A 25973-nucleotide genomic window follows, 5' to 3' on the forward strand; every position below is an offset into this window, starting at 1 on the left:
GTAAGTATTATTACTGGTTTGATACAGAACACAATAATATATGTGGCCCTAGCTGGCAGTGGTGGAGTTATTAGATGATGACCAGAGGTGGATTAACACACAGGCTAGCCTCGGCTGAGCCTAGGGGCCCAGGTGTGCAAGGGGCCCTGGATTGGCCACACTATTTTCAATTTGACTTGAAATAAAAAAAGACTTGGCCCCTATTGGCCCATAACAAGAACCATTAAAAAGTGAAGCAGCTGATTGGGTAGATGTGTGGGCCATGTCATGTGACCAGGTTCATAAAGTCACAATGGGCCAAAACAGACTGAATCACCCGTTTCTGATCCGTCCATTGAAAGAGATATTCTGCACAAATTGGATTTCACCAGCCTCATTAAGGAGTTCTCTGTCGGTCAGTCGGTGAACAGAAATACGTGGTCGCAGCAGCTATTGGGAATTCACACTTGTTTCTGTATCATTGGTGTTTTAGTGAAGGCCGTCTCAATGTGTGTGTGTGTGCCAGTGCTCCCCGAGTGTGTGTGTGAGGGCCATGTAATATTCCTAGCACGCTTTTACACATGGCACGAAATAGATTTTTTTCTGCGTGATCAGTAAGGGGGCCTCACACAAATAGTAGCCTAGGGGCCAATGACCACCTTAATCCACCACTGATGATGACCTTGTAATGAACCCAATGTTCATATTTGATTCACATTTTTATTTGATTGAAAAAGGAAACACTGGATCAGTGGAAGAAGTGTCGCGGTAAGTTCTTATTCCACATGCTTCACTTTGTAAACAAGTAACAGATCATTTATTAATATCCAGTGATTTGCAAGGGTTACTGACTCACACCAAGTCAAATGATATCGCTGTGATTCAAAATATTTAATCTAATTGTACCAGAGAGTCAGAGCCTACCTAGCAGAGGGACCAGAGTGGCAGACCTACTGAACAACATCATCTAGATATTTGATTATAGAATGGAGCTATCCATGTATATAAGACACTACTCTCATAGCTGGGGCGATGTGGCCAGCATAACGTCAGCTCAGTGGCGTTCATAACGTAGCTCACTGAGTCGTCATGACAACACAGAGCAGGGACAAAGGGTAGAAAGACTTCTGTCCTTGTTTGACCACGATAATGGCAGCCGTCTCCCTACACGTATTCAGTCTGTCAAGATGTTCTTCTGTGTAGAGGCTAATTCAGAGTGGAAACCAGGAACTGGTTCAACTGATTCTACATGATTAGAATATATGGAGCAGTTCATAATAATAGGATAGATACGTTTAATAATATCAATCATAGTCCTGGGAGGTAAGGGTTACATAATTAAACTTATTCAACTAACATGTATCATGGTTAGATTAAACTAACTATGTAAACTATGTATCATGGTTATAATCATGATACCTGTTATTTAAATCTATAGATTTAAATAACATGTATCATGGTGACCCAAAACAGACAGGAGGGGAGATCCTTTGTTGCTGCCCTACATGTCAGTAGGCATAAAGGGCAGTACGTAAGTATCATGGTGACATTAAACTAACTAATGATAGTGACTGCTGTCCTGACATGTGACTGTATTGTTTATCTCTATAGACATGTATTATCGTCTCGAGAAGGTAAGTGTTATTACTGTTTGATACAGAACACAATAATATGTGTGACCCTAGCTGGCAGTGGTGGAGTTATTAGATGATGACCTTGTAATGAACCCAATGTTGATATTTTATTTACATTTTTATTTTATAGAAAAAGAAAACACAGGAACAGGAGAGGAAGTTACATGGTAAGTTCTTATTCCACATGTTTCACTTTGTAAATGAGTAACAGATAACTTAGATAGAATATATGGAGCAGGTCATAATAATAGGATGCATATCTTTACATTAAACTCTATCATGTATCATGATAACATTAAACTACTGACATGTATTGTGGCTAGATTGAACTAACATGAATCATGGTTACATTAGACTAACATGTATCAGGGTTATGCTGAATGATAGTGACTGCTGTCCTGACGGTTACTATATTCTTTATCTCTATATAGGATTGGCTCATCAATATAATGAGGTAAGTGTTATTTCTGTTTGATACAGAACACAATAATATGTGTGAAGGTTCAAGGAGTTTGATTGTCATTGTACTACACAATGAAATACAGGTTGGGACTTGAAATGTCTAAACTACACAAAATACAAAAAGACACAAGACAATGACACAAAGACAAAGACCAAATGACAGAAGTGTTTAAAAAATATATAAATAGTGATATTTGGATAAAACACACACACACACACACACCCTGTACATATTGAGCCCATCAAGTCCAGTCTGTTGTGTGTGTGTGTGGAGGGGCGGGGCGGGCGGGGTTGTGGGTGTTGGAAACTACTGCTCCTGGAGGAGAGTTGTCCTTAGGTCTTTGTTAGAAGGTTGAGGGGGTGATGGAGGCTACAGCTCTTGTGGTGCGGGCCCGCAGTGTGCGGTACCTCTTCCCTGATGGTAGGGGGACAAACAAGGTGTGTCCAGGGTGAGTCTATCTGTGCTTATTGACCTTGCCTTCCTCTTCAGGCGGTCACCACACACAGAGTCCAGGTCTGGGAGCTCAGCTCCTATGATCCTTTTAGCTGACCTAACCACCCTGGCCAAGTCCCTCCTGCTCTCCGCTGTGCAGCCTGCATACCACACACTGCAGCCCTGGCAGAGGATGCTCTCAAATGTGCTCCTATAAAAGGGAATGAGCAGGTGTGTGGATAAACCAGCCTGTTTGAGCTTCCCTAGAAAGAAGAGCCTCTTCTGGGTTGGAGATGTTAGTAGCCCATGTTAGGTCCTTGGTGATGTACGTCCCCAGGAACTTAACAGAGTCCACCCTCTCCACTTCTTCCCCATTGGTGGTAAGTGGGGTCTGCGTGGTCATCAGCAAATTTGATCATGGTGTTGAATGAATGGATGGGTACGCAGTCATGGGTGAAGAGGGTGTAGAGGGCCTGGGCTGAGTACACACCCCTGGGGCGCACCGGTGTTCAAGGTTATAGTTGAGGATGTCAGATCCCCTACTCTGACATTCTGCGGTCTGTTTGAAATGAAGTCCAGGATCCATGAGCAGAGTGAGGTGGGGAGACCAAGATTAATGAGTTTGAGGACCAGTTTATGGGGGATTATGGTGTTGAAGGCAGAGCTGAAGTCCACAAAGAGCATCCTTACATATGTGTTCGGGTATTCCAGGTGGTACAGGGCTGTGTGGAGTGCGATGGAGACAGTGTCCTCTGTGGATCTGTTTGCTTTTTAGGCAAACTGGTGGCTGTCCAGGTCCACAGGGATGTGGTCTCTGATGTGTGTCAGTATCATCCGCTCAAAGCACTTCATGATTACTGGGGTGGGGGCGACTGTGCACTAGTCATTGAGGCAGGTAATGGCAGATTTTTTGCGGATAGGGACGATGGTAGTGGTCTTAAGGCAGGTGGGAACTTCAGCATGTTGCAGAGAGAGGTTGAAGATGTCTGTAGAAACTCCTGCTAACTGGTCGGTACATGACCTCAGTATACGGCCCGACACCCATCAGGGCCAGTAGCCTTGTTGGTGTCAATCCTTCTCAAGGGGGACATCACCTGGTGGTGCTGAAGAGTGAGTGTCTGATCCTCCTCTGGCCCTGTCACCTGACGCTCCACTGTCACCCCACTGTGCTGCTTGTCAAAGCGGGCGAAAAAGCGATTTAAGGTGTCTGGGAGGTCCCTGTCCTCGCTAACCAGTGTGGTCTTATATTTGTAGTCAGTTAGAGTTTTGATGCCTCTGCATATGCTCCTGGGGTCCTTGTTTTCAAAGTGACCCTCAATGCGTTAGAGGTGTACTCCTCCAAGTTGGCTCCCTGTGAAAATACCTCCCATACTGTGCTCTCAAAGCAGTCCTGTAGTGATGTAACAGCTTCCTCACTCCATACCTGTACTGTCTTCACAGCTGGTTTGGTTCTACAGACAACTGGTTTATAAGATGGAATCAGTGTCAAGGAGATATGATCTGATAATCCGGGGTGTGGGTGTTATGAAACAACTTTGGTCACACCCCGGACCGAGTAACACACAGGCTGGATCAGGGCTTGCGTTGGAAAGCAGTTTTACTTTCAAAGACTGCTTAGTACATATGGCGGGACGGTTATTAAATCAACGAAAGAAAAGATAACAAAACAGAAAGAAAACCCTAACTAACCCTAACTCTGGGGGACCCAAACTGGCCTACTCCCGACCAGAAATAAAATGGTATGTGAGTCAGCCGGGACCTCTATCTACTCTGCACTAACCTAATCTAAAAACGTGAAAACAACCATCGCCAACCATTCATTTTAAAGTAAAATAGCGCCAATAATGTTCCCACATGGGAAAAAGGTGTTTTAAAGCAAATTGCAATTACAAACTTAGTCACACAACGAACGCTTGGTGCCGACGTGGCACCGCGTGGGACTGGCGACGAGGAAACAGTATGCGTGCGTGCGGGATCAAAATCCAATCCGTCTGAGGTCTGGGCTGGGCGTGCCTTTACAGCCGATGTCACATCGGCCGCGGCGGGAACAACCAGCCTGTAGGGAAACAGATGCAGAGCAGCGCAGTTGCGCAAAATATCACATTTTCCTGTATAGCAACGTAACAGTGGGGATGGTGCAGCCAGGGTGTCCGCGCATCCTGAAAAAGTCTTAAAAAGTCTTAAATTCATGTTTCTAAATTTAAGGCCTTAAAAAGTCTTAAATTCGTTAAAGATGTCATATGCTGGTCTTAAATACTGTAACTCAAGGTCTTAAATTTGTCGGGGCAGGACTATTTATTTATTTATTTTTCTAGCGGGACTTTTCGGGAAGGACACGTAGAGAGGCTTCTTTCTTGCTAGATACTTGGTCGGAAACATGCCGTTAAACTGCACTTGTACAGCTTTTGAACCAGAGAGCACTGAGTATCACTTTATGTTCAATAAACAGACAAAAAGTCAACTTCAATGAGTCTCATTGAGTGACACACATGCTATGCTTGGGTTGTAATACAGCGGGATCCCCCCCACCATCGCCTGCTTTAGGTCTTAAATTTCATTCAAGGTGGTATTAAAAAAGGTCTTAAAAAGTCTTAAATTTGACTTGCTGAAACCTGCAGATACCCTGGGTGCAGCTGGAGTTTTGGTAATACTTTCTTTGTAATACTCCATCACTGCCTAATTGGCAGTGGTGGAGTTATTAGATGATGACCTTGTAATGATCCCATTGTTGATATTTTATTTATCTTATAGGAATGGAAACCACTGAAATACATGTTTGGTAAGTTCTTATTCCACATGTTTCACTTTGTAAATGCGTAACAGATCATTTATTAATTTCCAGTGATTTGCAAGTGACTGACTCACACCAAGTCAAATGATATCGCTGTGATTCAAAACCTTTCATCTAATTGTACCAGAGAGTCAGAGCCTACCTAGCAGAGGGACCAGAGTGGCAGACCTACTGAACAACGTCATCTAGATATTATATTATAGAATGGAGCTATCCATGTATATAAGACACTACTCTCATAGCTGGGGCGATGTGGCCAGCATAACGTCAGCTCAGTGGCGTTTATAACATAGCTCAGCGAGTCGTCATGACAACACAGAGCAGGGACAAAGGGTAGAAAGACTTCTGTCCTTGTTTGACCACGATAATGGCAGCCGTCTCCCTACATGTATTCAGTCTGTCAAGATGTTCTTCTGTGTAGAGGCTAATTCAGAGTGGAAACCAGGAACTGGTTCAACTGATTCTACATGATTAGAATATATGGAGCAGTTCATAATAATAGGATGGATATGTTTCATAATATCAATCATAGTCCTGGGAGGTAAGGGTTACATTCAACTCTAACATGTATCATGGTTACATTCAACTAACATGTATCATGTTAAATTAAACTAACATGTATCAGGGTCATGCTGAATGATAGTGACTGCTGTCCTGACATGTTACTGTATTGTTTATCTCTTTATAGAATCGATTTCTGGATTTCTGAAGGTAAGTGTTATAACTGGTTTGATACAGAACACAATAATATGTGTGACCCTATCTGGCAGTAGTGGAGTTATTAGATGATGACCTTGTAATGAACCTGATGTTGATATTTTATTTACATTTTTATTTTATAGAAAAAGAAAACACAGGAACCGAACATGGAGTTAAATGGTAAGTTTTTATTCCACATGTTTCTCTTTGTAAATGAGTAACTGATCATTTATTAATATCCAGTAGTTTGTAAGGGCTACTGACTCCATCCCAAGTCAAATGATATCGCTGTGATTCAAATTATGCAGTAAAATACTTGATTTTGGCTAGGTGTATAGTCAGAGTTCTCCTGATGTCAAATATATCTGCCACGTTCAGACCAAATAGAGCATATTGTTTGTGTCAGACATAAAGTAATTTCAATGTACAAATGTGGGACTCTAATTTTGAAATTCTCTAAAATGATACAATACAAATCCTGTATAGTGTATAGTTAGAATTTTCATTTTTCTCATTGTCAGAACTTAAAGAGCAATGTGTCATTTTAATGTAATGTAGGATTTTAATTCTCTAAAATTATAAACATTTAAAAATGCTTGATTTTGTGTAGGCCCTGCAGTCTTTGTATATACCCTGTGTTAACCCTTTATTTTGAAATCCGGACATAGTCACATGTGGAAAGTCGCTAACTCTCTCTGATCGCTTGGTCGTCTCAATGCATTTGCCACAAAGGACAGACTAGACCCCAAGCACCGAGACAGAGCAGCCACTAGTGTACAGAACCGCTTGAGACGCTTCAGAAACCCGCGGCAGAGCGCTTTTGGTGGCTAGCTAGCTACTCTGCAGCAGCAGCTACAGGTCTTGTTTGTAATGTAAGGCTAACTTTAACTACTCTATAACCGTCCAGGTGGAGCTGATGGAGAAGAGACCTCTGGTCCCTCATCCACACCTCACCCCTCTCTGGAGCCTGTACGTTCAGCCCATTATTTGTGGTCTTTGTTTCATTAATAATAAACTGCTATTTCGTCTTTATTATTGTTGTTATTATTATTGTTAAATGTTAGTTACACCTTGTTACTAATTAATTGAATGTCTTACTCAAATTATATAAAGCGTATTTGTACAGTGCTAACTTATATGTAGTAGAATGAAGGACTTAATGCAGTGGTGTAACAGTATGGATGAACTGTATGTTTGAACACAGTCTGCAGGTCTAGAGACATTCAGCCCTCCAGCTCCCTCCAGTGAAACACAGCCTGCTGCAGGTGAGTTGTGTTGATTGTGTTACAGCTGCAGTTATGTAACTAATGACAATATGAACTAATCCAGACACATCGTTGCTATAATTCTATCAAATATTCATGATCAGTTATAATCATATGGTTCCATTAAACTCTAAAATGTATCTTGGTTATGCTGAATGATAGTGGCTGCTGTCCTGACACGTGACCGTATTGTTTATCTCTTTATAGAATTGGCTAAACAAAGTCTTCAGGAGGTTAGTGTTATTACTGGTTTGATACAGAACACAATAATATGTGTGACCCTAGCTGGCAGTGGTGGAGTTATTAGATGATGACCTTGTAATGAACCCAATGTTGATATTTTATTTACATTTTTATTTTATAGAAAAAGAAAACACAGGAACCGAACATGGAGTTAAATGGTAAGTTTTTATTCCACATGTTTCTCTTTGTAAATGAGTAACTGATCATTTATTAATATCCAGTAGTTGGTAAGGGCTACTGACTCCCTCCCAAGTCAAATGATATCGCTGTGATTCAAATTATGCAGTAAAATACTTGATTTTGGCTAGGTGTATAGTCAGAGTTCTCCTGATCAAATGTCAAATATATCTGCCACGTTCAGACCAAATAGAGCATATTGTTTGTGTCAGACATAAAGTAATTTCAATGTACAAATGTGGGACTCTAATTTTGAAATTCTCTAAAATGATACAATACAAATCCTGTATAGTGTATAGTTAGAATTTTCATTTTTCTCATTGTCAGAACTTAAAGAGCAATGTGTCATTTTAATGTAATGTAGGATTTTAATTCTCTAAAATTATAAACATTTAAAAATGCTTGATTTTGTGTAGGCCCTGCAGTCTTTGTATATACCCTGTGTTAACCCTTTATTTTGAAATCCGGACATAGTCACATGTGGAAAGTCGCTAACTCTCTCTCTCTGATCGCTCGGTCGTCTCAATGCGTTTGCCACAAAGGACAGACTAGACCCCAAGCACCGAGACAGAGCAGCCACTAGTGTACAGAACCGCTTGAGACGCTTCAGAAACCCGCGGCAGAGCGCTTGTGGTGGCTAGCTAGCTACTCTGCAGCAGCAGCTACAGGTCTTGTTTGTAATGTAAGGCTAACTTTAACTACTCTATAACCGTCCAGGTGGAGCTGCTGGAGAAGAGACCTCTGGTCCCTCATCCACACCTCATCCCTCTCTGGAGCCTGTACGTTCAGCCCATTATTTGTGGTCTTTGTTTCATTAATAATAAACTGCTATTTTGTCTTTATTATTGTTGTTATTATTATTGTTAAATGTTAGTTACACCTTGTTACTAATTAATTGAATGTCTTACTCAAATTATATAAAGCGTATTTGTACAGTGCTAACTTATATGTAGTAGAATGAAGGACTTAATGCAGTGGTGTAACAGTATGGATGAACTGTATGTTTGAACACAGTCTGCAGGTCTAGAAACATCCAGCCCTCCAGCTCCCTCCAGTGAAACACAGCCTGCTGCAGGTGAGTTGTGTTGATTGTGTTACAGCTGCAGTTATGTAACTAATGACAATATGAACTAATCCAGACACATCGTTGCTATAATTCTATCAAATATTCATGATCAGTTATAATCATATGGTTCCATTAAACTCTAAAATGTATCTTGGTTATGCTGAATGATAGTGGCTGCTGTCCTGACACGTGACCGTATTGTTTATCTCTTTATAGAATTGGCTAAACAAAGTCTTCAGGAGGTTAGTGTTATTACTGGTTTGATACAGAACACAATAATATGTGTGACCCTAGCTGGCAGTGGTGGAGTTATTAGATGATGACCTTGTAATGAACCCAATGTTGATATTTTATTTACATTTTTATTTTATAGAAAAAGAAAACACAGGAACCGAACATGGAGTTAAATGGTAAGTTTTTATTCCACATGTTTCTCTTTGTAAATGAGTAACTGATCATTTATTAATATCCAGTAGTTGGTAAGGGCTACTGACTCCCTCCCAAGTCAAATGATATCGCTGTGATTCAAATTATGCAGTAAAATACTTGATTTTGGCTAGGTGTATAGTCAGAGTTCTCCTGATCAAATGTCAAATATATCTGCCACGTTCAGACCAAATAGAGCATATTGTTTGTGTCAGACATAAAGTAATTTCAATGTACAAATGTGGGACTCTAATTTTGAAATTCTCTAAAATGATACAATACAAATCCTGTATAGTGTATAGTTAGAATTTTCATTTTTCTCATTGTCAGAACTTAAAGAGCAATGTGTCATTTTAATGTAATGTAGGATTTTAATTCTCTAAAATTATAAACATTTAAAAATGCTTGATTTTGTGTAGGCCCTGCAGTCTTTGTATATACCCTGTGTTAACCCTTTATTTTGAAATCCGGACATAGTCACATGTGGAAAGTCGTTAACTCTCTCTCTCTGATCACTTGGTCGTCTCAATGCGTTTGCCACAAAGGACAGACTAGACCCCAAGCACCGAGACAGAGCAGCCACTAGTGTACAGAACCGCTTGAGACGCTTCAGAAACCCGCGGCAGAGCGCTTGTGGTGGCTAGCTAGCTACTCTGCAGCAGCAGCTACAGGTCTTGTTTGTAATGTAAGGCTAACTTTAACTACTCTATAACCGTCCAGGTGGAGCTGCTGGAGAAGAGACCTCTGGTCCCTCATCCACACCTCATCCCTCTCTGGAGCCTGTACGTTCAGCCCATTATTTGTGGTCTTTGTTTCATTAATAATAAACTGCTATTTTGTCTTTATTATTGTTGTTATTATTATTGTTAAATGTTAGTTACACCTTGTTACTAATTAATTGAATGTCTTACTCAAATTATATAAAGCGTATTTGTACAGTGCTAACTTATATGTAGTAGAATGAAGGACTTAATGCAGTGGTGTAACAGTATGGATGAACTGTATGTTTGAACACAGTCTGCAGGTCTAGAGACATTCAGCCCTCCAGCTCCCTCCAGTGAAACACAGCCTGCTGCAGGTGAGTTGTGTTGATTGTGTTACAGCTGCAGTTATGTAACTAATGACAATATGAACTAATCCAGACACATCGTTGCTATAATTCTATCAAATATTCATGATCAGTTATAATCATATGGTTCCATTAAACTCTAAAATGTATCTTGGTTATGCTGAATGATAGTGGCTGCTGTCCTGACACGTGACTGTATTCTTTATCTCTTTATAGAATTGGCTAAACAAAGTCTTCAGGAGGTTAGTGTTATTACTGGTTTGATACAGAACACAATAATATGTGTGACCCTAGCTGGCAGTGGTGGAGTTATTAGATGATGACCTTGTAATGAACCCAATGTTGATATTTTATTTACATTTTTATTTTATTGCAAAAGGAAACACCGAAAAGGTGGTGGGAGCCAGCTGGTAAGTTCTTATTCCACATGCTTCACTTTGTAAATGAGTAACAGATCATTATTAATATCCAGTGATTTGCAAGGGTTACTGACTCACACCAAGTCAAATGATATCGCTGTGATTCAAAACATTTCATCTAATTGTACCAGAGAGTCAGAGCCTACCTAGCAGAGGGACCAGAGTGGCAGACCTACTGAACAACATCATCTAGATATTAGATTATAGAATGGAGCTATCCATGTATATAAGACACTACTCTCATAGCTGGGGCGATGTGGCCAGCATAACGTCAGCTCAGTGGCGTTTATAACATAGCTCAGCGAGTCGTCATGACAACACAGAGCAGGGACAAAGGGTAGAAAGACTTCTGTCCTTGTTTGACCACGATAATGGCAGCCGTCTCCCTACACGTATTCAGTCTGTCAAGATGTTCTTCCGTGTAGAGGCTAATTCAGAGTGGAAACCAGGAACTGGTTCAACTGATTCTACATGATTAGAATATATGGAGCAGTTCATAATAATAGGATGGATATGTTTCATAATATCAATCATAGTCCTGGAAGGTAAGGGTTACATTCAACTCTAACATGTATCATGGTTACATTCAACTAACATGTATCATGTTACATTAAACTAACATGTATCAGGGTCATGCTGAATGATATTGACTGCTGTCCTGACATGTTACTGTATTGTTTATCTCTATATAGCATGGTTTGGTCGACTTCTGCCGGTAAGTGTTATAACTGTTTGATACAGAACACAATAATATGTGTGACCCTAGCTGGCAGTGGTGGAGTTATTTGATGATGACCTTGTAATGAACCTGATGTTGATATTTTATTTACATTTTTATTTTATAGAAAAAGAAAACACAGGAACCGAACATGGAGTTAAATGGTAAGTTTTTATTCCACATGTTTCTCTTTGTAAATGAGTAACTGATCATTTATTAATATCCAGTAGTTTGTAAGGGCTACTGACTCCCTCCCAAGTCAAATGATATCGCTGTGATTCAAATTATGCAGTAAAATACTTGATTTTGGCTAGGTGTATAGTCAGAGTTCTCCTGATGTCAAATATATCTGCCACGTTCAGACCAAATAGAGCATATTGTTTGTGTCAGACAAGTAATTTCAATGTACAAATGTGGGACTCTAATTTTGAAATTCTCTAAAATGATACAATACAAATCCTGTATAGTGTATAGTTAGAATTTTCATTTTTCTCATTGTCAGAACTTAAAGAGCAATGTGTCATTTTAATGTAATGTAGGATTTTAATTCTCTAAAATGATAAACATTTAAAAATGCTTGATTTTGTGTAGGCCCTGCAGTCTTTGTATATACCCTGTGTTAACCCTTTATTTTGAAATCCGGACATAGTCACATGTGGAAAGTCGCTAACTCTCTCTCTCTGATCGCTTGGTCGTCTCAATGCATTTGCCACAAAGGACAGACTAGACCCCAAGCACCGAGACAGAGCAGCCGCTAGTGTACAGAACCGCTTGAGACGCTTCAGAAACCCATGGCAGAGCGCTTGTGTGGGCTAGCTAGCTACTCTGCAGCAGCAGCTACAGGTCTTGTTGGTAATGTAAGGCTTTATCTACTCTATAACCGTCCAGGTGGAGCTGCTGGAGAAGAGACCTCTGGTCTCCCATCCACACCTCTCCTCTCTGGTCCCTCATCCACACCTCTCCTCTCTGGTCCCTCATCTCCACCTCTCCTCTCTACGGAGCCTGTACGTTCAACCCATTATTTGTGGTCTCTGTCATTAAATGAACTGCTATTTTGTCTTTGTTAGAATTATTGTTATAATTGTTTTTGAATGTTACAGTTACACCTTGTTACTAATTAATTGTAGGTCTTAGTCAAATTATATAAAGTCTTTTGCACAGTCCTAACTCATATGCAGTAGAATGAAGGACTTAATGCAGTGGTGTAACAGTATGGATGAACTGTATGTTTGAACACAGCCTGCAGGTCTAGAGATATCCAGCCCTCCAGCTCCCTCCAGTGAAACACAGCCTGGTGCAGGTGACTTGTGTTAATTGTATTATATATCATATGAAGTGCTATACAAATAAAGGTTATTATTATATGTAACTGCTGCAGTTATGCAACTAATGACAATATAAACTAATCCAGATTCTATTAAATATTCACGATCAGTTTCCCCTGTACCTCTGAAATATTTTGTCCACAAATAGATGCGAGGGAATCTATTAGACTGCAACTCATTCCCATCAAAAAAAGATTCAAACCAAGATGACCTTTTGACCTTTTTTCACTTGTGTAATTGAACAGTACTGGTCAACCATTATCTATGCTCCCTCATTGTGTGTGAGTCCCTGGTTGTGTGGGGTGTCGGTACTGTGTATCTGTGTGTGTGTGTGTGTGTGTGTGTGTGTGTGTGTGTGTGTGTGTGTGTGTGTGTGTGTGTGTGTGTGTGTGTGTGTGTGTGTGTGTGTGTGTGTGTGTGTGTGTGTGTGTGTCTGGTTGTGTCCTCATCTCCTCCTGAGAGTACCCAGCTGCAGAGCTGCTCCACTGGGCTTCAGTCTTCAGTGAGTGTTGCTGCATGTGGAGGCTGGCTGTGTGTCCTGACTCTCTGCTGCCTTCTCTTCCAGAAACTACACCACTAATGTCCAGTGACTCTCCTGCACCAACCGGGGACCAACAAGAACACACTTCAAGAACAACTATCCCTGATGTAACTATGGATGGTCATGATGATGACCAACGTCTGGATGCCTACAGGTCTGGTACTGGACAGCTAGACATTGAGATGGGTCCAGTCCAAACGCTGCCCAAAGATGGTAACAGGATTATTTAATATCGCCGTTAGTCCCAAGTTTCCCATCGACCGTGTTTCACTATTGAAGGGGAATGACATTACAGGAGACAAAGTAACGCCAGTTCTAGAAATTCTGGATCAACCTGAAAGTGAATCTGATGAATCAAACTCAGACACTAGAGGAGGAAATACACCAGTCTGATTCCTTCCTGATGCCAGCTTTCACAGGAGAAGAGGCGTGGTGTGTTTATCAGCATTATTAGATCAATCCTCACATTATTCTTCTATATGTGGCTCACAGAGCAAAGACAAGCGAGGGGTTATTAGATAGTGTGAGGTGTGCTCTGTGAGGCGTCCTGGGTTATGATGGGTAACGTTGGCTTGGGTCCAAGCTCCACCTCTCTTGGGCAACCACCAAGAAAGATGACATTTTTTTATGATATACATATTTTTTACAACGTTTACAACTATTTTGTAAACATTGACACGTACATATTCTACCCATACAAGTATCTTTTGTTGTTCTTTGTCTGCTAAACTTTTAGAAACATCACTTTTTTTTAAGGCTTTTGACCGTAATCATTTAGGGAATAATATGTAAAATAACAGATGCAAAACCTTTAATGAAAATATCTGTAAATGTACTGCACTGTATTTCAGTGAGGAGATCTTATTTACATTTAATGGATTTAGTTTTTTTAAGTGTAATTCCTGTACTTTTTTTACTACTGTTCTTGAGTTGATCAGGAAGCATTTGGTGGGCTGGGATTAGCATTAAATGGCCTTCTTTCATGTGTCATTGTTAGTAACATATTATTGTTTGTGATCAAGTGGAGTAAGAGAGGGCTGGTTGTTGGGGTATACTGTAGTGATCGACTAATATATCGGTTGGCCGATATTTGCGTTTTTTATGTATCGTATCAGCCGATTTCTTTCTTTTTTTTGGCCGATTTAAAAAAAAAAAGATTTTATTTTTTTTATATATTTTTTCCTGGCATGATATACAGACAGTTCAATAAATGTTCCTTTTTTAAATTGAGACTTATAACATTTGTTATCATCATTGTTTCATTTTTATGATGTAAATTGAGGGAGCAAAAGCAGGATCAGCTTAGCCTGGAAATCCAGAAAAACAGGAAATCCTGTCTGTCTAAATGTGTGGAGTTAGATTAGCTAGCCAAACCGCTAATGAACTAGATCGATAGCTAGCCAAACCGCTAATGAACTAGATCGATAGCTAGCCAAACCGCTGATGAACTAGATCGATAGCTAGCCAAACCGCTAGGTAGCTAGGTAGGCCCCAGAGTCTGAAGGACACACTTTGCTGCTGCCATCAATACTTGCTTCCACGTCCTTGTCCTTCTCAGAGTGACTTGGTGCTCCTCTTCGTCCTGTCTCGGAGACATGGAGGTGTGATCCACGATCACTTCATCTGGAGGAACTTCATCTTGCTTCCTGGAAGGGGAACCAACCACAAACGTCATCTTTATTTTATATCTGGAATACCTTAGCGGCTCTTGAGTGTTTAACTGCACTTTAACTGACCAGAAAACTTGACTTGATGTTAAACATTGAAATAGGGACAAGGTGAGGAGGGGACCAGCGCTCACCTAGTCCTTTAAGGAACCGGTTCACACCGGTGGGCTCCGGGTACGACTCCAGATACTCTGCTGCCCTCGCCTCAAACAGACCTGAGGGAACAGAGGTGTGATTCACAAAGACTCGACTGTTGACGGCGTGCTTTGACTGATCAGGCGATTCTCATCGGCTTCAACAATTAGTGTTGTTGGATAGGTGTGTAATGGGAGCAGGGAAAAGAGCAGCTTTTGAGTGCATGTTGTATCACAGCATGAAGCAGGACGCTAGACTGGTGCATCATCTTGTCTGGCATCAGGCCTTTCATGGGGAGTGCACTACAAGCAGGGCGCCTCTAGGGGGCGGAACTGAGAGGAGATCAGTCTGTGTCCATTCTAGCCCGTAGCATGTAGGTGGTGCTTTAGTTTTGAAAACGGGGACAGTGGGTGAGGGAGCAGGAAATAAACCCAAAGGTGTTTACAGATAGACGGAGGGCCTCGTGGGGTTAAATACTAATGAATTGATTCAGGGAATAAAGGCGATAAATAAACAAAGAGAGTTGGTGAAAAGCAACCAGAGGCAGGTGTCCATCACGTCCCTTTGCCACGACTCCAACGCCTACAAATCCTGCCTCTCTGCGATGGGTGGACCACTGGCCCCGCCTACCTTTGCCCGCACCGCCCCCGCCCTTGCGCAGCTCCTTGTCCTGGATGAAGCCGGCGAACATCTGGGTCTCCATGAAGAGCTGCAGGAACTGCCGCACGCCGCGGGACGGGTGCGACTTGCGGAAGGCGTCGCGCTGCAGCTCGCGGTTGCCGGCCGACGCCTCGGCCATGTGCAGCGGGTAGTGGCCCACCAGCTCCACGAAGAGACGCACGAAGGCCTCCGACACCAGAGCGCTCAGCTGCTCGCCGCGGTCTAGGGGGGGGGGGGGGGGGGGGGACGGGCGGCAGGGACGCCAGGGTTAGACGGCGGCTGGCGACGGCGCAGTCGGCAAGTTCACACTTCACAAGAGCGAGCTCAAAGTTCGGTTCACACAGTTTAAAATAAACTAGTTCACGGTCATGGTTCACAATTTACAATTTTGAAGTAAGTTCACAGTCCAAGAAAATGAACTGTTCACGTTCATTTTTTAATTTTTTTATGGCTGTTGTCTCAAGTGCTTACCCTTCTTGTGATGATCGTCATTATGTCGCAAATATTTCCGAGACAAGACTGGTCGGATGCGTCAATTCGACGTCTTTTTAAATTCGTCGCCGATGTGGCTGGCGTTCAGACTCTCACCGTTCAAATCTGTACTCGTTTGTTCATAAAACTCAACTTTCAAATATTCACATGCACTTTTGGCTTCAGCGGCAGCTCCGTTGTTATTGTTTTTGGCTTGCACGCCGGTTGCAGTTGATCCACGGGAGCCGGTAAACAGTGCGTGAGCGTCGGGTACGTTCAGTTCACTGCTCACCAAATATATGACATTTACATTTAAGCCATTTTGCAGACGCTTTAAAAACGGTTCATACACTCATTCACACAACGACGATGGGGGGTCAACAACGCAAGTCGACAGCCAGCTCGTCGGGAGCAGTTAGGGTCAGGGGTCTTGCTCACAGACACCTCGACCCTCGACTAGGAGGAGTCGGGGATCGAACTAGCGTCGTTCAGGTTTCCAGTCAAGCTGCTCTACCTCCTGAGCCACTGTCTGTCCCCCACTGTTGAGCGCGTTCATGCACCACACTGGCTGGCAACACGAGGTCTCTGGTGAGGACCTTGCGCGGTTCAGCTGGAGGGGTTAGAGTGGAGGAGGTTTAGGAGGACCCGGGGACTGTAGTCCTCACGTCGGTCTCTAAGCAACGTTGTCGTGTTACATCTGATTATACCTCAGGACAACGACAACGTTAGGCTGTTGATATTATAGTGGACCCCCTCTCAATGGGGGTGCAGGATGACCGTGAAACTCGGTATGTTACACACTAGCATACCATGCATAGCATCACATTCACAGAATGAAAGCAGCAAAGGTTTTCTCCAGAGTCTCTGAATGGACTCATGTGTTCCACATGTGACCCAGGACGGGCACTGACCTCCAGGGCTGGCCCCATCCGGCTCCGCCTCCTGCCCCAGGATCAGCTCTCTCTCCTCCAGCACCTGCTGCAGCGCCGCCTGCAGCTTACTGGGCAGGATGCAGTCCTCGTCCCCCAGCTGATGCATCATGGGAGATGGAGTCAAATGGATATTAGTTGACAAATGGTTTGGAACAGTTGTGGACTTGGAGGGAGGGTGTGGACTGTGTCAGGTGACGTTTACTACATAGGTGTCCATCAGGGCCGGGGAATAACTCAACTAGTGACGTAAACTCATGAAATTAAGACAATTAAAACAAAGAAAACGTTAAAACAATCAAAATATAAGCTCTCTTCTGAGAAAGTAGACATTTTGTTATACTATACTTTATATTATTATTGTGTAACCCCAACCCCCCCCCCCCCCCATTATTGTTGTGACATTTTCCAAGGCAATGATCGAGTATGGAATGAGGAATTTGTCTCTGTCACAGTCGAGTGCACTGTGGGTAAAAAACACAGACAGGTTCAGACAAGGGCTTCATACCGGCCTCCTATTGATTCTAGCTGACGGACCTGTCATTCCCCTTTTATAAGGATACAAACACACACAACACACACACACACACACATACACACCGGAATGACAAACTTGTCCGCACACAGATCTACAATGAGCACCTGGAGAGGAAAGAACAAATACAATTTCAAAATCATACCATACAAAGTATAACTATTTACATAGTTATGTTAATAGTTGGACTTTGTTGCTGTACTTTGAGAAATCACTTTGTACTTTTTGTCTTGCATGCATTTACATGGTAATTGTACTTCAGTACTTTGAAATTAAAAAAAAAAATAACCCTACTAACATCCTACAAAACCTTAACTACTTTTAACAATCGGTCAATAATATAACATCTCAAACTATAAACAAATGTCTTGTTCTTGTTGTCATTTCCCTTGTTAAGCACTTTGTGTTACCGTTATGAACGACAAACGCAGAATTCAAAAGAACACAGAACAAGAACACAGAATTCACAAGTAGGATCATGTGCACCTTGCGCAGAAGAACAACAAGAACAATGCACTCACTATGTTCATGTAATATTTAGTTCGCCAGCAGTGACATCTGCTGGCGAAATATGATAACGCACCCCTGGTTTCAGTTTTGATATGACACGCAAATCGAGTCGTACGGAAGCGTAATCAATGCATTCACTAAAGAAAATAAATTCTGCTCGTGTTTCTGAATTAACAACAGGGCAACATCCCTTAGTCTGTCGTTTTATGAAAGGTGCACGGCGAAAGCTCCCAGTTTCCAGACCCCTGGTTCCCCTGTGGGAGCTATCCGTAGTGCTGGACGCCCTTTCTCTCCACCCATTTGAGCCTATGGAGGTGGCAGAGATGAAGTTTGTTTCACTGAAGACGGCTTTGCTCTTAGCTTTAACGACAGCAAAGCGGGTGAGCGACCTACAGGCTTTATCCATACGGCCTTCCTGTTTACAGTTTGCACCAGGGCGCACCAAGGTCTGTTTGAGGCCCAACCCAGCCTTCGTGCCTAAAGTGGTGGTGTCGGGTTACAGGTGTCCCACAGTGGAGCTGTTGGCATTGTTATGTTATTTTTAATCCAGGAAAGGCCGCCGAGACAGGATCGCTTTTAACTCACTTTATTTGGTAAAGGTTTTGGTCTATTGTCTATCGTCTATCTGTGTGTTCACACCGCACTTCGCCCCGCGACACGTTTCAATGCAAAGTGAACGTGGAGACGCGAATCGGGCGAGCGCGTTCACGTGGATTCGCGCCGCGAAAAATTCGCTGAAGTTGAAATATTTCAACTTCTTCGCGGCATTCGCGTTGAAACAGCCAATCAGCGTTCACTCCCTGTGGGTAACGTGGGTGAAGTAACGTAAAACAGCCAATCAGCGTTCACTCCCTGAGTGACGTCACGTAACAGCCAATCAGTTCACTCCCTGGGTGAAGTAATGTAAAACAGCCAATCACCGTTCAACCGTTCAGTGAACCGCAGCTTGGAGGAGAAAGTGATTGTTGCCGTTTGCGACTCCCGCTCTATATCTACATATAATATATAAATATCTATATCATATAATATATACGATATATATAATATCACGGCCCAAAGCGGTGTGCGCCTCCGGATTATATTATTAACCCATAAACGACGGGCTCACCCTCTTCCACAACAGGTACAGACACACATCTCGGCCATGGTTGATGAGAATGAATTGGCATGAATGACCGTTGGCAGGCAAAAAAAAAAATCGCCCCGCGAATGCACACAAAAATGCACAGCGACAGATTATGATTTGTCGTGCGGCAACATTCGCCTATTCGCGCAAATAGGCGAAATGGGACAAAGTGCGGTGTGAACACACAGTATGAAACAAAAGGAGAGGAATGGTATATAACACGCGCGGAGCGTCTCTAAGCTTTATATCTACGATACGCCGCCCAAGAGATTCTGCCTGGCTACCGCAATGCTGTTGCTTTTATAAACAGGTGAAGGTAGACTTCTACCTCGCTAAAAACTTGCTCACTTCATCTGTGTGTCCGTTGTTGCCCCCTATGTGTAAATGTTGCAACTTTGTTAAATGTGCTCAGTGCTGCCCTCTGTGGTTATGTGAGAGTATTACCTTTTAATTGTTAAATGTGCTCAGTGCTGCCCTCTGTGGTTATGTGAGAGTATTACCTTTTAATTGTTAAATGTACTCAGTGCTGCCCTCTGTGGTTATGTGAGAGTATATTACCTCTCAACTATGTGCTCGGTGCTGCTCCATGTGGCTATGTGAGAATATTACAGCTAAAATATGTCACAGGTTTTACAGGCTGGATGTCTCGGGGCCATCTGTAGCACAGGCGGTGCTTTAACTTGTTTAGGGCTTCGGGAGACTTATGCAATCCGGGAGTGGTCTATATCTCCCATAGTGAAACACCGAACAAAGTTAGAAAAAGAACGTAGGGTTACTTAACGTAATCCCTGGTTCTTTGATAACAGAGTGAGGTGTTTCACCATCACGTCCCTCTTCGCATAGACATGGGAAGAAACCGGTCTAGAATGAGTTGAGAGGGGCCGGTCGGCTGTAGTAGGATGAGGGGGCGGGGCCCCAGCACAGCTCGACCTGTCTGTCTCTGACAGACGTTGTGTCATTGGAGCTTCCATAGTTGGTCACGCCAAGGCGATTCCCATAGTGAAACACCTCACTCTGTTATCAAAGAACCAGGGATTACGTTAAGTAACCCTACGATATGACACATGAATCGAGTCGTATGGAAGCGTAATCAATGCATTCACTAAAGAAAATAAATTCTGCTCTTGTGTTTCTGAATTAACGACATAATTATGTCGTAATTCTAAAAAATGTTGTAATGCTGGAAAAGATGATGCTCCTTTTTTATGAATTAAAGAAATTTTTATTTTTTTTATTTTTATTTTTCTGAAATAATGAGATACCTCACAATCCTCAAAACGACAAACTGTCATTCACTTCAGAGCTCTAAATCATAGAGTCCCACCTGTTGAGTCCAGTTTTATTCTGGTTTATGTTTGAGACAGTGGGAGATACAAACGTCCATCAGTAATATTGACGGTATTGTTATTGGTTTGTCAGCTTTGCTCCGGACAGAACGCCCATCATGGTCTGCTCGACATTGTGGCGTTTCTCCAGGATCAGTTGAATCGATAGGGCATTAGCCTGGCTATTGCCAGACCAAGTCAAATTGTAGATTGCACCATGTGCAGGGCGAATTCCAATCGCCGGCAGATGGGGGTGGGGCTACTCAGTCTAATAGGGCATGCTCCACGGATATAAGATGATGCATCTGAAATGCATTCTCTTCAGTAATATTTTAATTTAATAACGAGCGTATGTAGCAGTTATTTCAAGGTTCAATGGTGGCCAAATATCCACCAGCTTACAATAATGGATTGGTCATTGAATGAATAAATGAATTAAACCGGTAGTGATTTGACGGCTTGTAATTACTCGCATTCAAATCCGACCAATGAAAAAACGTTGCAGCGTCGACACCTCATGAATATTCATGAGTCTCCTCCTGGGTTTTGTTGTTGCTGCTGACAAGGCGTGTGATTCGACCATTCGACGAGTACTTGAAATGTTTCGACGCTCTCAATTAGAGTAAGGTAATATAAACGCTGTCTATGTCAAAACTGATATCCACGTCATTATTTTCAGGTCGTTTACACTTTTTTAAAAGTTCAGGTCATTTATAAAACTATAACTGCATAAAAAGAGTGATATTTTCATGGTGCCATTCTTAGGCTGGGTTGCACCAATATGGATTAACTCTTAGACTGGATTAAATCAAGGTTTAACTGTTAACCGTGTTGCAGCAAACTTTAAACCTAGTTTAAACTTAGTTTAATATTAATCCTGGTTATATTTAACCCTTTGGTAATCTCAGTTTAAACTCCATTTAAACTGAGATTAAATTTAAGTCTGTTGCGCCAGTAATTTTAAACCTATTCTTAACCTGGTTTAACGGTTATATTTAAACCACCTCTGGAGGAGGTTTATGTTAGGTTTATCACAGTTTTCTTGACAACATGGCTGTATATCTTCGCTGAATGGGGTTAGAGGAAAGAGTTCATCGCAGGAAAATTAGAGATAGGTTAAACCCAATTTAAATTTATGAAAATAGTTTTCACAGCTGCGGGATCATATCAATGATTTTCTTTGACCTGAGCTACCATGTTGGGGCAACCCAGCTAGAGGGTCCGTAATCATTGGTGGTCCTCCGCCAGTTTGAAACATTCGCCTCCTCTCTCCTGCCGTGTCCTTTTTTGCCTTTGCATTGTAATTCAAGGCCGACCTGGGCTATGCTACTTGGGCAGGGGCCACTCATTTTCTCCCCTCTGTAAATATAGAGACTTGGTAAATATAGACTCTGTAAATAAAAGCAACAAGTTAATCATTTATTCACAAGAGAACTGGTGAATATATTGTGGTCCATCTTTATCAAGCATACATCGTGAATTTGTTCACATTTTGCCAGAATCCATCATCGCAGACACTGAACACAAACTAATCCTATTTTAATCCTTGTAATCCTTGGGGCAATCCTAGTTGAACTAATCCAGGGTTAAAACTAAGATGTGCAACACGTCTCTGATTAATTATAAACCAGTTTAAACCTAGATTTACTAACCCTAGATTAACCCTAAACCAGGATTAATTTAATCCATGTTGGTGCAACCCAGCCTTACTTTCGCTTTCACTAAGTTCGCTCACAGAGAAACAACGAAGACCTTCACTGTGGTTTTTATAAAATAGGATGTTTTCAACAAACATTGTGGCTCCTAGGAACATCAGAAGAGACCCTGTGTCTCAGCTGATGAACAATCAATAGTGCCATAACTCCAGGTGCAGACCTCCTGTAGGCCTGGTGCCTGCTCTTTGTGTCCAGGCTTACACGCAGGCCTCCAGGCTGGTGATTAGCCCCTTAGATCTTCAGCAGCCAGATGACTGTGTTTGAGGTTTAGTATTGGATGAGTAAGGTGAAGTGTTCCACCCAAAGAAATCCTATATTAAACATAGGATCCAAAGACCAAATCAGTCTAGAAAATGATGTAGCCCAATGAACATAAAAGTGGTACATTATATTTGTGACACACTTTTAACACTCACAAATGTATTTGTCACTGAAAAATGATAAGCATTAGATCACGATTAATGCAGACATACAAGGTTAACAACTCTTTGTTCAACAGCTCTAATGTTTTCAAACTTCATATTATTATTTATTTACTTATTATTTTGGTTTAGAGAAAAGTGTTAAAGATACAAGTTATTACATTTATTAACCCTGAATATTTTTTTTATCTCTCCAGATGTTTCTGAACTTCAAGAAAAATCTGTAGCTGCATGGCAATGAAGATTTGGCAGCCAAAGTATAGCGTGTGTGGCCCATGTATATAGAATATACAAAGGAGGATAAAACAATCAACCTTATTTGGCCTTGGCTGAAAAACAAGACTTGCACTGACACACAGAAGAAATATCTGCCAAAAACGTTAGACCACCATGTTCTTACAAATCATGTTCCTAATATGTTCAGTTTTTAATACTTATGGCGTTGCTAGTACTGCATCACCATCGTGTGCCAGCGATGAATACAGAGCGGGACAGGTCTGCTGCCTTGCATGTCCTGGTGGTAAGAGTCCATTAACCCAGCTGTTGTCAAGCTGTTGTCCAAAATAGTTCTGTATGATTTCTTCAAACAAATCCATTGGAAAACAACATATTTTAAACGTTCTTTCCAACAGGATATAGGGTTCATCAGGATTGCACAGCGACAACCAATACATTGTGCTCAAAGTGCCCTGATGGTACTTTCAAAGAAGGCTTTAGCGGACAGAAGCAATGCTCTGCCTGTACAAAGTGTGGCACAGGTACATCTATATTATTAAATAGGGACAGGTCTGCTGCCTTGCATGTCCTGGTGGTAAGAGTCCATTAACCCAGCTGTTGTCCAAAATAGTTCTGTATGATTTCTTCAAACAAATCCATTGGAAAACAACATATTTTAAACGTTCTTTCCAACAGGATATAGGGTTCATCGGGATTGCACAGCGACAACCAATACATTGTGCTCAAAGTGCCCCGATGGTACTTTCGAAGAAGACTTTAGCGGACAGAAGCAATGCTCTGCCTGTACAAAGTGTGGCACAGGTACATCTATATTATTAAATAGAAACGCCCCCCATGCAACCCCCAAATGTTGTGTTCATGAGAACGTTGTGTTGTCCACGTTATATCAGAAGTTGTGTTATTCATGTTTATATCAGAAGTTGTGTTGTTCATGTTTATATCAGAAGTTGTGTTGTTCATGTTTATATCAGAAGTTGTGTACTCTCAGGTTGTCTCAGGTTCCTCTGTTGTGATTGACAGTTCTCGGTCTGAAGGTGAAGAAGTCGTGTACTCCAACATCAGATGCTGAGTGTGAGATCCTGGATGGATTCTTCTGTAGTGACTCAGCAGATAAAGACACATTCTCAGATGCCACATCGTCATGCCAACCCCACACGATGTAAGTGGAGTAGGGCTGCAACTAACGATTATTTTAATAATCGATTAATCGGTTGAATATTTTTTCGATGAATCGATGAAGTAACACACACACACACACACACACACACACAATTAACCAGCTTACGTCAGTTTAATAAACTTTTCATGCTTGTAAAGCTGGATAACGAATAAATTAAAACACCAAACGAGAAACAGGAGATACTGTTGTTGCATGTCCTTACTTGAAAACTGAATAAATGTGAGATCTTGTATTGACTTAACCCTGCTGTCGAGCCCCCTTCTTGTCACGGATGACATCACCGTGGTGCTTCCGTGCCACTCCATTTCGCTTTTACAAAGATTGTAACTAACACACTTTTTAGCTTCATGTATTGTAAATTGCTCCCACACTTTGGAAGATTTCGGTCGAACCGTTTTCTCCGCCTCCGCCGTGTTTCATGTCCAAAATATAAGCAGTGGTTGCTCACACTATAGCGTTGAAGGCTCACTGTGGGCGCGCATGAAGCACGGACCTGTCGGCATCGGCTTCTGTAAACAGTTCCGCGCCTACGAGTATTAATAATCGCTCTACTCAACGAATCGATGACTAAATTCATTGTAGATTTTTATCGATTTTTATCGATTCGTTAAGTGGAGTTCATCATCGAACCCAGTACCTTTTAAACCTGGAGTCCAACACCCAGTCTGCTACTCTGAACTAAACGTGGTTTTGTCCTTCTGGTTTCAGATGTGATTCTGGGGTGCAGATAAAACCAGGAACTGGTTCAACTGATTCTACATGTATTAAATATGTGGCAATTGTGTTCATAATAATAGGATGCATACTTTTCATTATATTATTAGTCCTGGGAGGTAAGCGTTACATTAAACTAACATGTATAATGTTACATTAAACTAACATGTATCAGGGTTATGCTAAATGATAGTGACTGCTGTCCTGACATGTGTTGTTTATCACTTTATAGCATTGGTTTATAGAAGACATCTGAAGGTAAGTGTTATCACTGGTTTGATACAGAACACAATAATATGTGTGACTGGCAGTGGTGGAGTTATTAGATGATGACCTTGTAATGAACCCAATGTTGATATTTTATTTACATTTTTATCTTATAGAAAAAGAAACTGGATAGGGAGTTAGATGGTAAGTTCTTATTCCACATGTTTCATGTTTGATTGAGTAACAGATCATTTATTAATATCCAGTGATTATTAATATCCAGTGATTTGCAAGGGTTACTGACTCACACCAAGTCAAATGATATCGCTGTGATTGAAAAAACATTTCATCTAATTGTACCAGAGAGTCAGAGCCTACCTAGCAGAGGGACCAGAGTGGCAGACCTACTGAACAACATCATCTAGATATTAGATTATAGAATGGAGCTATCCATGTATATAAGACACTACTCTCATAATGATAGGATGCATTCATCATGATAACATTAATCTAACATGTATCATGGTTACATTAAACTACCATGTATCAGGGTTATGCTGAATGATAGTGACTGCTGTCCTGACATGTTGCTGTATTGCTTATCTCTATAGATTTGGATAAACTAATACGTGAGGCGGTAAGTGTTATTACTGGTTTGATACAGAACACAATAATATGTGTGGCCCTAGCTGGCGGTGGTGTAATTATTAGATGATGACCAGAGGTGGATTAACACACAGGCTAGCCTCGGCTGAGCCTAGGGGCCCAGGTGTGCAAGGGGCCCTGGGTCGGTCAGACTATTTTCAATTTGACTTGAAATAAAAAAAGACTTGACCCCTATTGGCCCATAACAAGAACCATTAAAAAGTGAAGCAGCTGATTGGGTAGATGTG

The 25973-nt window shown here is 41.7% G+C and overlaps 3 protein-coding genes and 1 long non-coding RNA gene across 10 annotated transcripts in view; 3 read left to right on the forward strand and 1 right to left on the reverse strand.

The window, feature by feature from the left end:
• The first annotated feature begins 294 nt into the window (after positions 1-294).
• On the forward strand, positions 295-5701 carry LOC311359609. Its single transcript, XR_014638264.1, has 4 exons — positions 295-1613; positions 1744-1780; positions 2045-2067; positions 5260-5701. It is a non-coding gene; the product is annotated as an uncharacterized lncRNA (long non-coding RNA).
• A 365-nt stretch (positions 5702-6066) lies between these two features.
• LOC311359602 (uncharacterized protein) overlaps positions 6067-25973 on the forward strand; it is a 174366-nt gene continuing 154459 nt past the window's right edge. For 4 of the 7 annotated variants that reach the window (XM_084479652.1, XM_084479653.1, XM_084479654.1 and 1 more), the window contains exons 1-12: positions 6067-6178; positions 6906-6967; positions 7203-7263; positions 7471-7496; positions 7628-7664; positions 8401-8462; positions 8698-8758; positions 8966-8991; positions 9123-9159; positions 9896-9957; positions 10193-10253; positions 10461-10486. In XM_084479652.1, the coding sequence (XP_084335778.1) occupies positions 6166-6178; positions 6906-6967; positions 7203-7263; positions 7471-7496; positions 7628-7664; positions 8401-8462; positions 8698-8758; positions 8966-8991; positions 9123-9159; positions 9896-9957; positions 10193-10253; positions 10461-10486 (534 nt within the window). In that variant the 5' untranslated portion in view covers positions 6067-6165. Of the gene's footprint in view, positions 6179-6905; positions 6968-7202; positions 7264-7470; positions 7497-7627; positions 7665-8400; positions 8463-8697; positions 8759-8965; positions 8992-9122; positions 9160-9895; positions 9958-10192; positions 10254-10460; positions 10487-10623; positions 10655-11355; positions 11379-11508; positions 11546-13271; positions 13859-25973 lie in introns of those variants that run through there. The other 3 variants (XR_014638260.1, XR_014638261.1, XM_084479655.1) reach the window with 2 other exon arrangements.
• LOC311359660 (DENN domain-containing protein 2C-like) lies at positions 14720-17275 on the reverse strand (the record flags this gene model as incomplete). The annotated part of the gene is made up of 4 exons (XM_084479723.1): positions 17092-17275; positions 15680-15931; positions 15049-15129; positions 14720-14829 (listed from the first exon to the last, which is right to left on the reverse strand). The coding sequence occupies exons 1-4, from the start codon at positions 17219-17221 to the stop codon at positions 14720-14722; spliced, it is 573 nt and encodes a 190-aa protein (XP_084335849.1). The 5' UTR covers positions 17222-17275.
• On the forward strand, positions 20920-25033 carry LOC311359661 (tumor necrosis factor receptor superfamily member 14-like; the record flags this gene model as incomplete). Its single annotated transcript, XM_084479724.1, has 5 exons — positions 20920-21232; positions 22940-23262; positions 23375-23500; positions 24000-24138; positions 24868-25033. The coding sequence occupies exons 2-5, from the start codon at positions 23133-23135 to the stop codon at positions 25031-25033; spliced, it is 561 nt and encodes a 186-aa protein (XP_084335850.1). The 5' UTR covers positions 20920-21232; positions 22940-23132.

Source organism: Micromesistius poutassou (genome assembly GCF_964030765.1).
Source record: "Micromesistius poutassou genome assembly, chromosome: 15".
In the NCBI taxonomy this organism is placed as follows: Eukaryota; Metazoa; Chordata; class Actinopteri; order Gadiformes; family Gadidae; genus Micromesistius; species Micromesistius poutassou.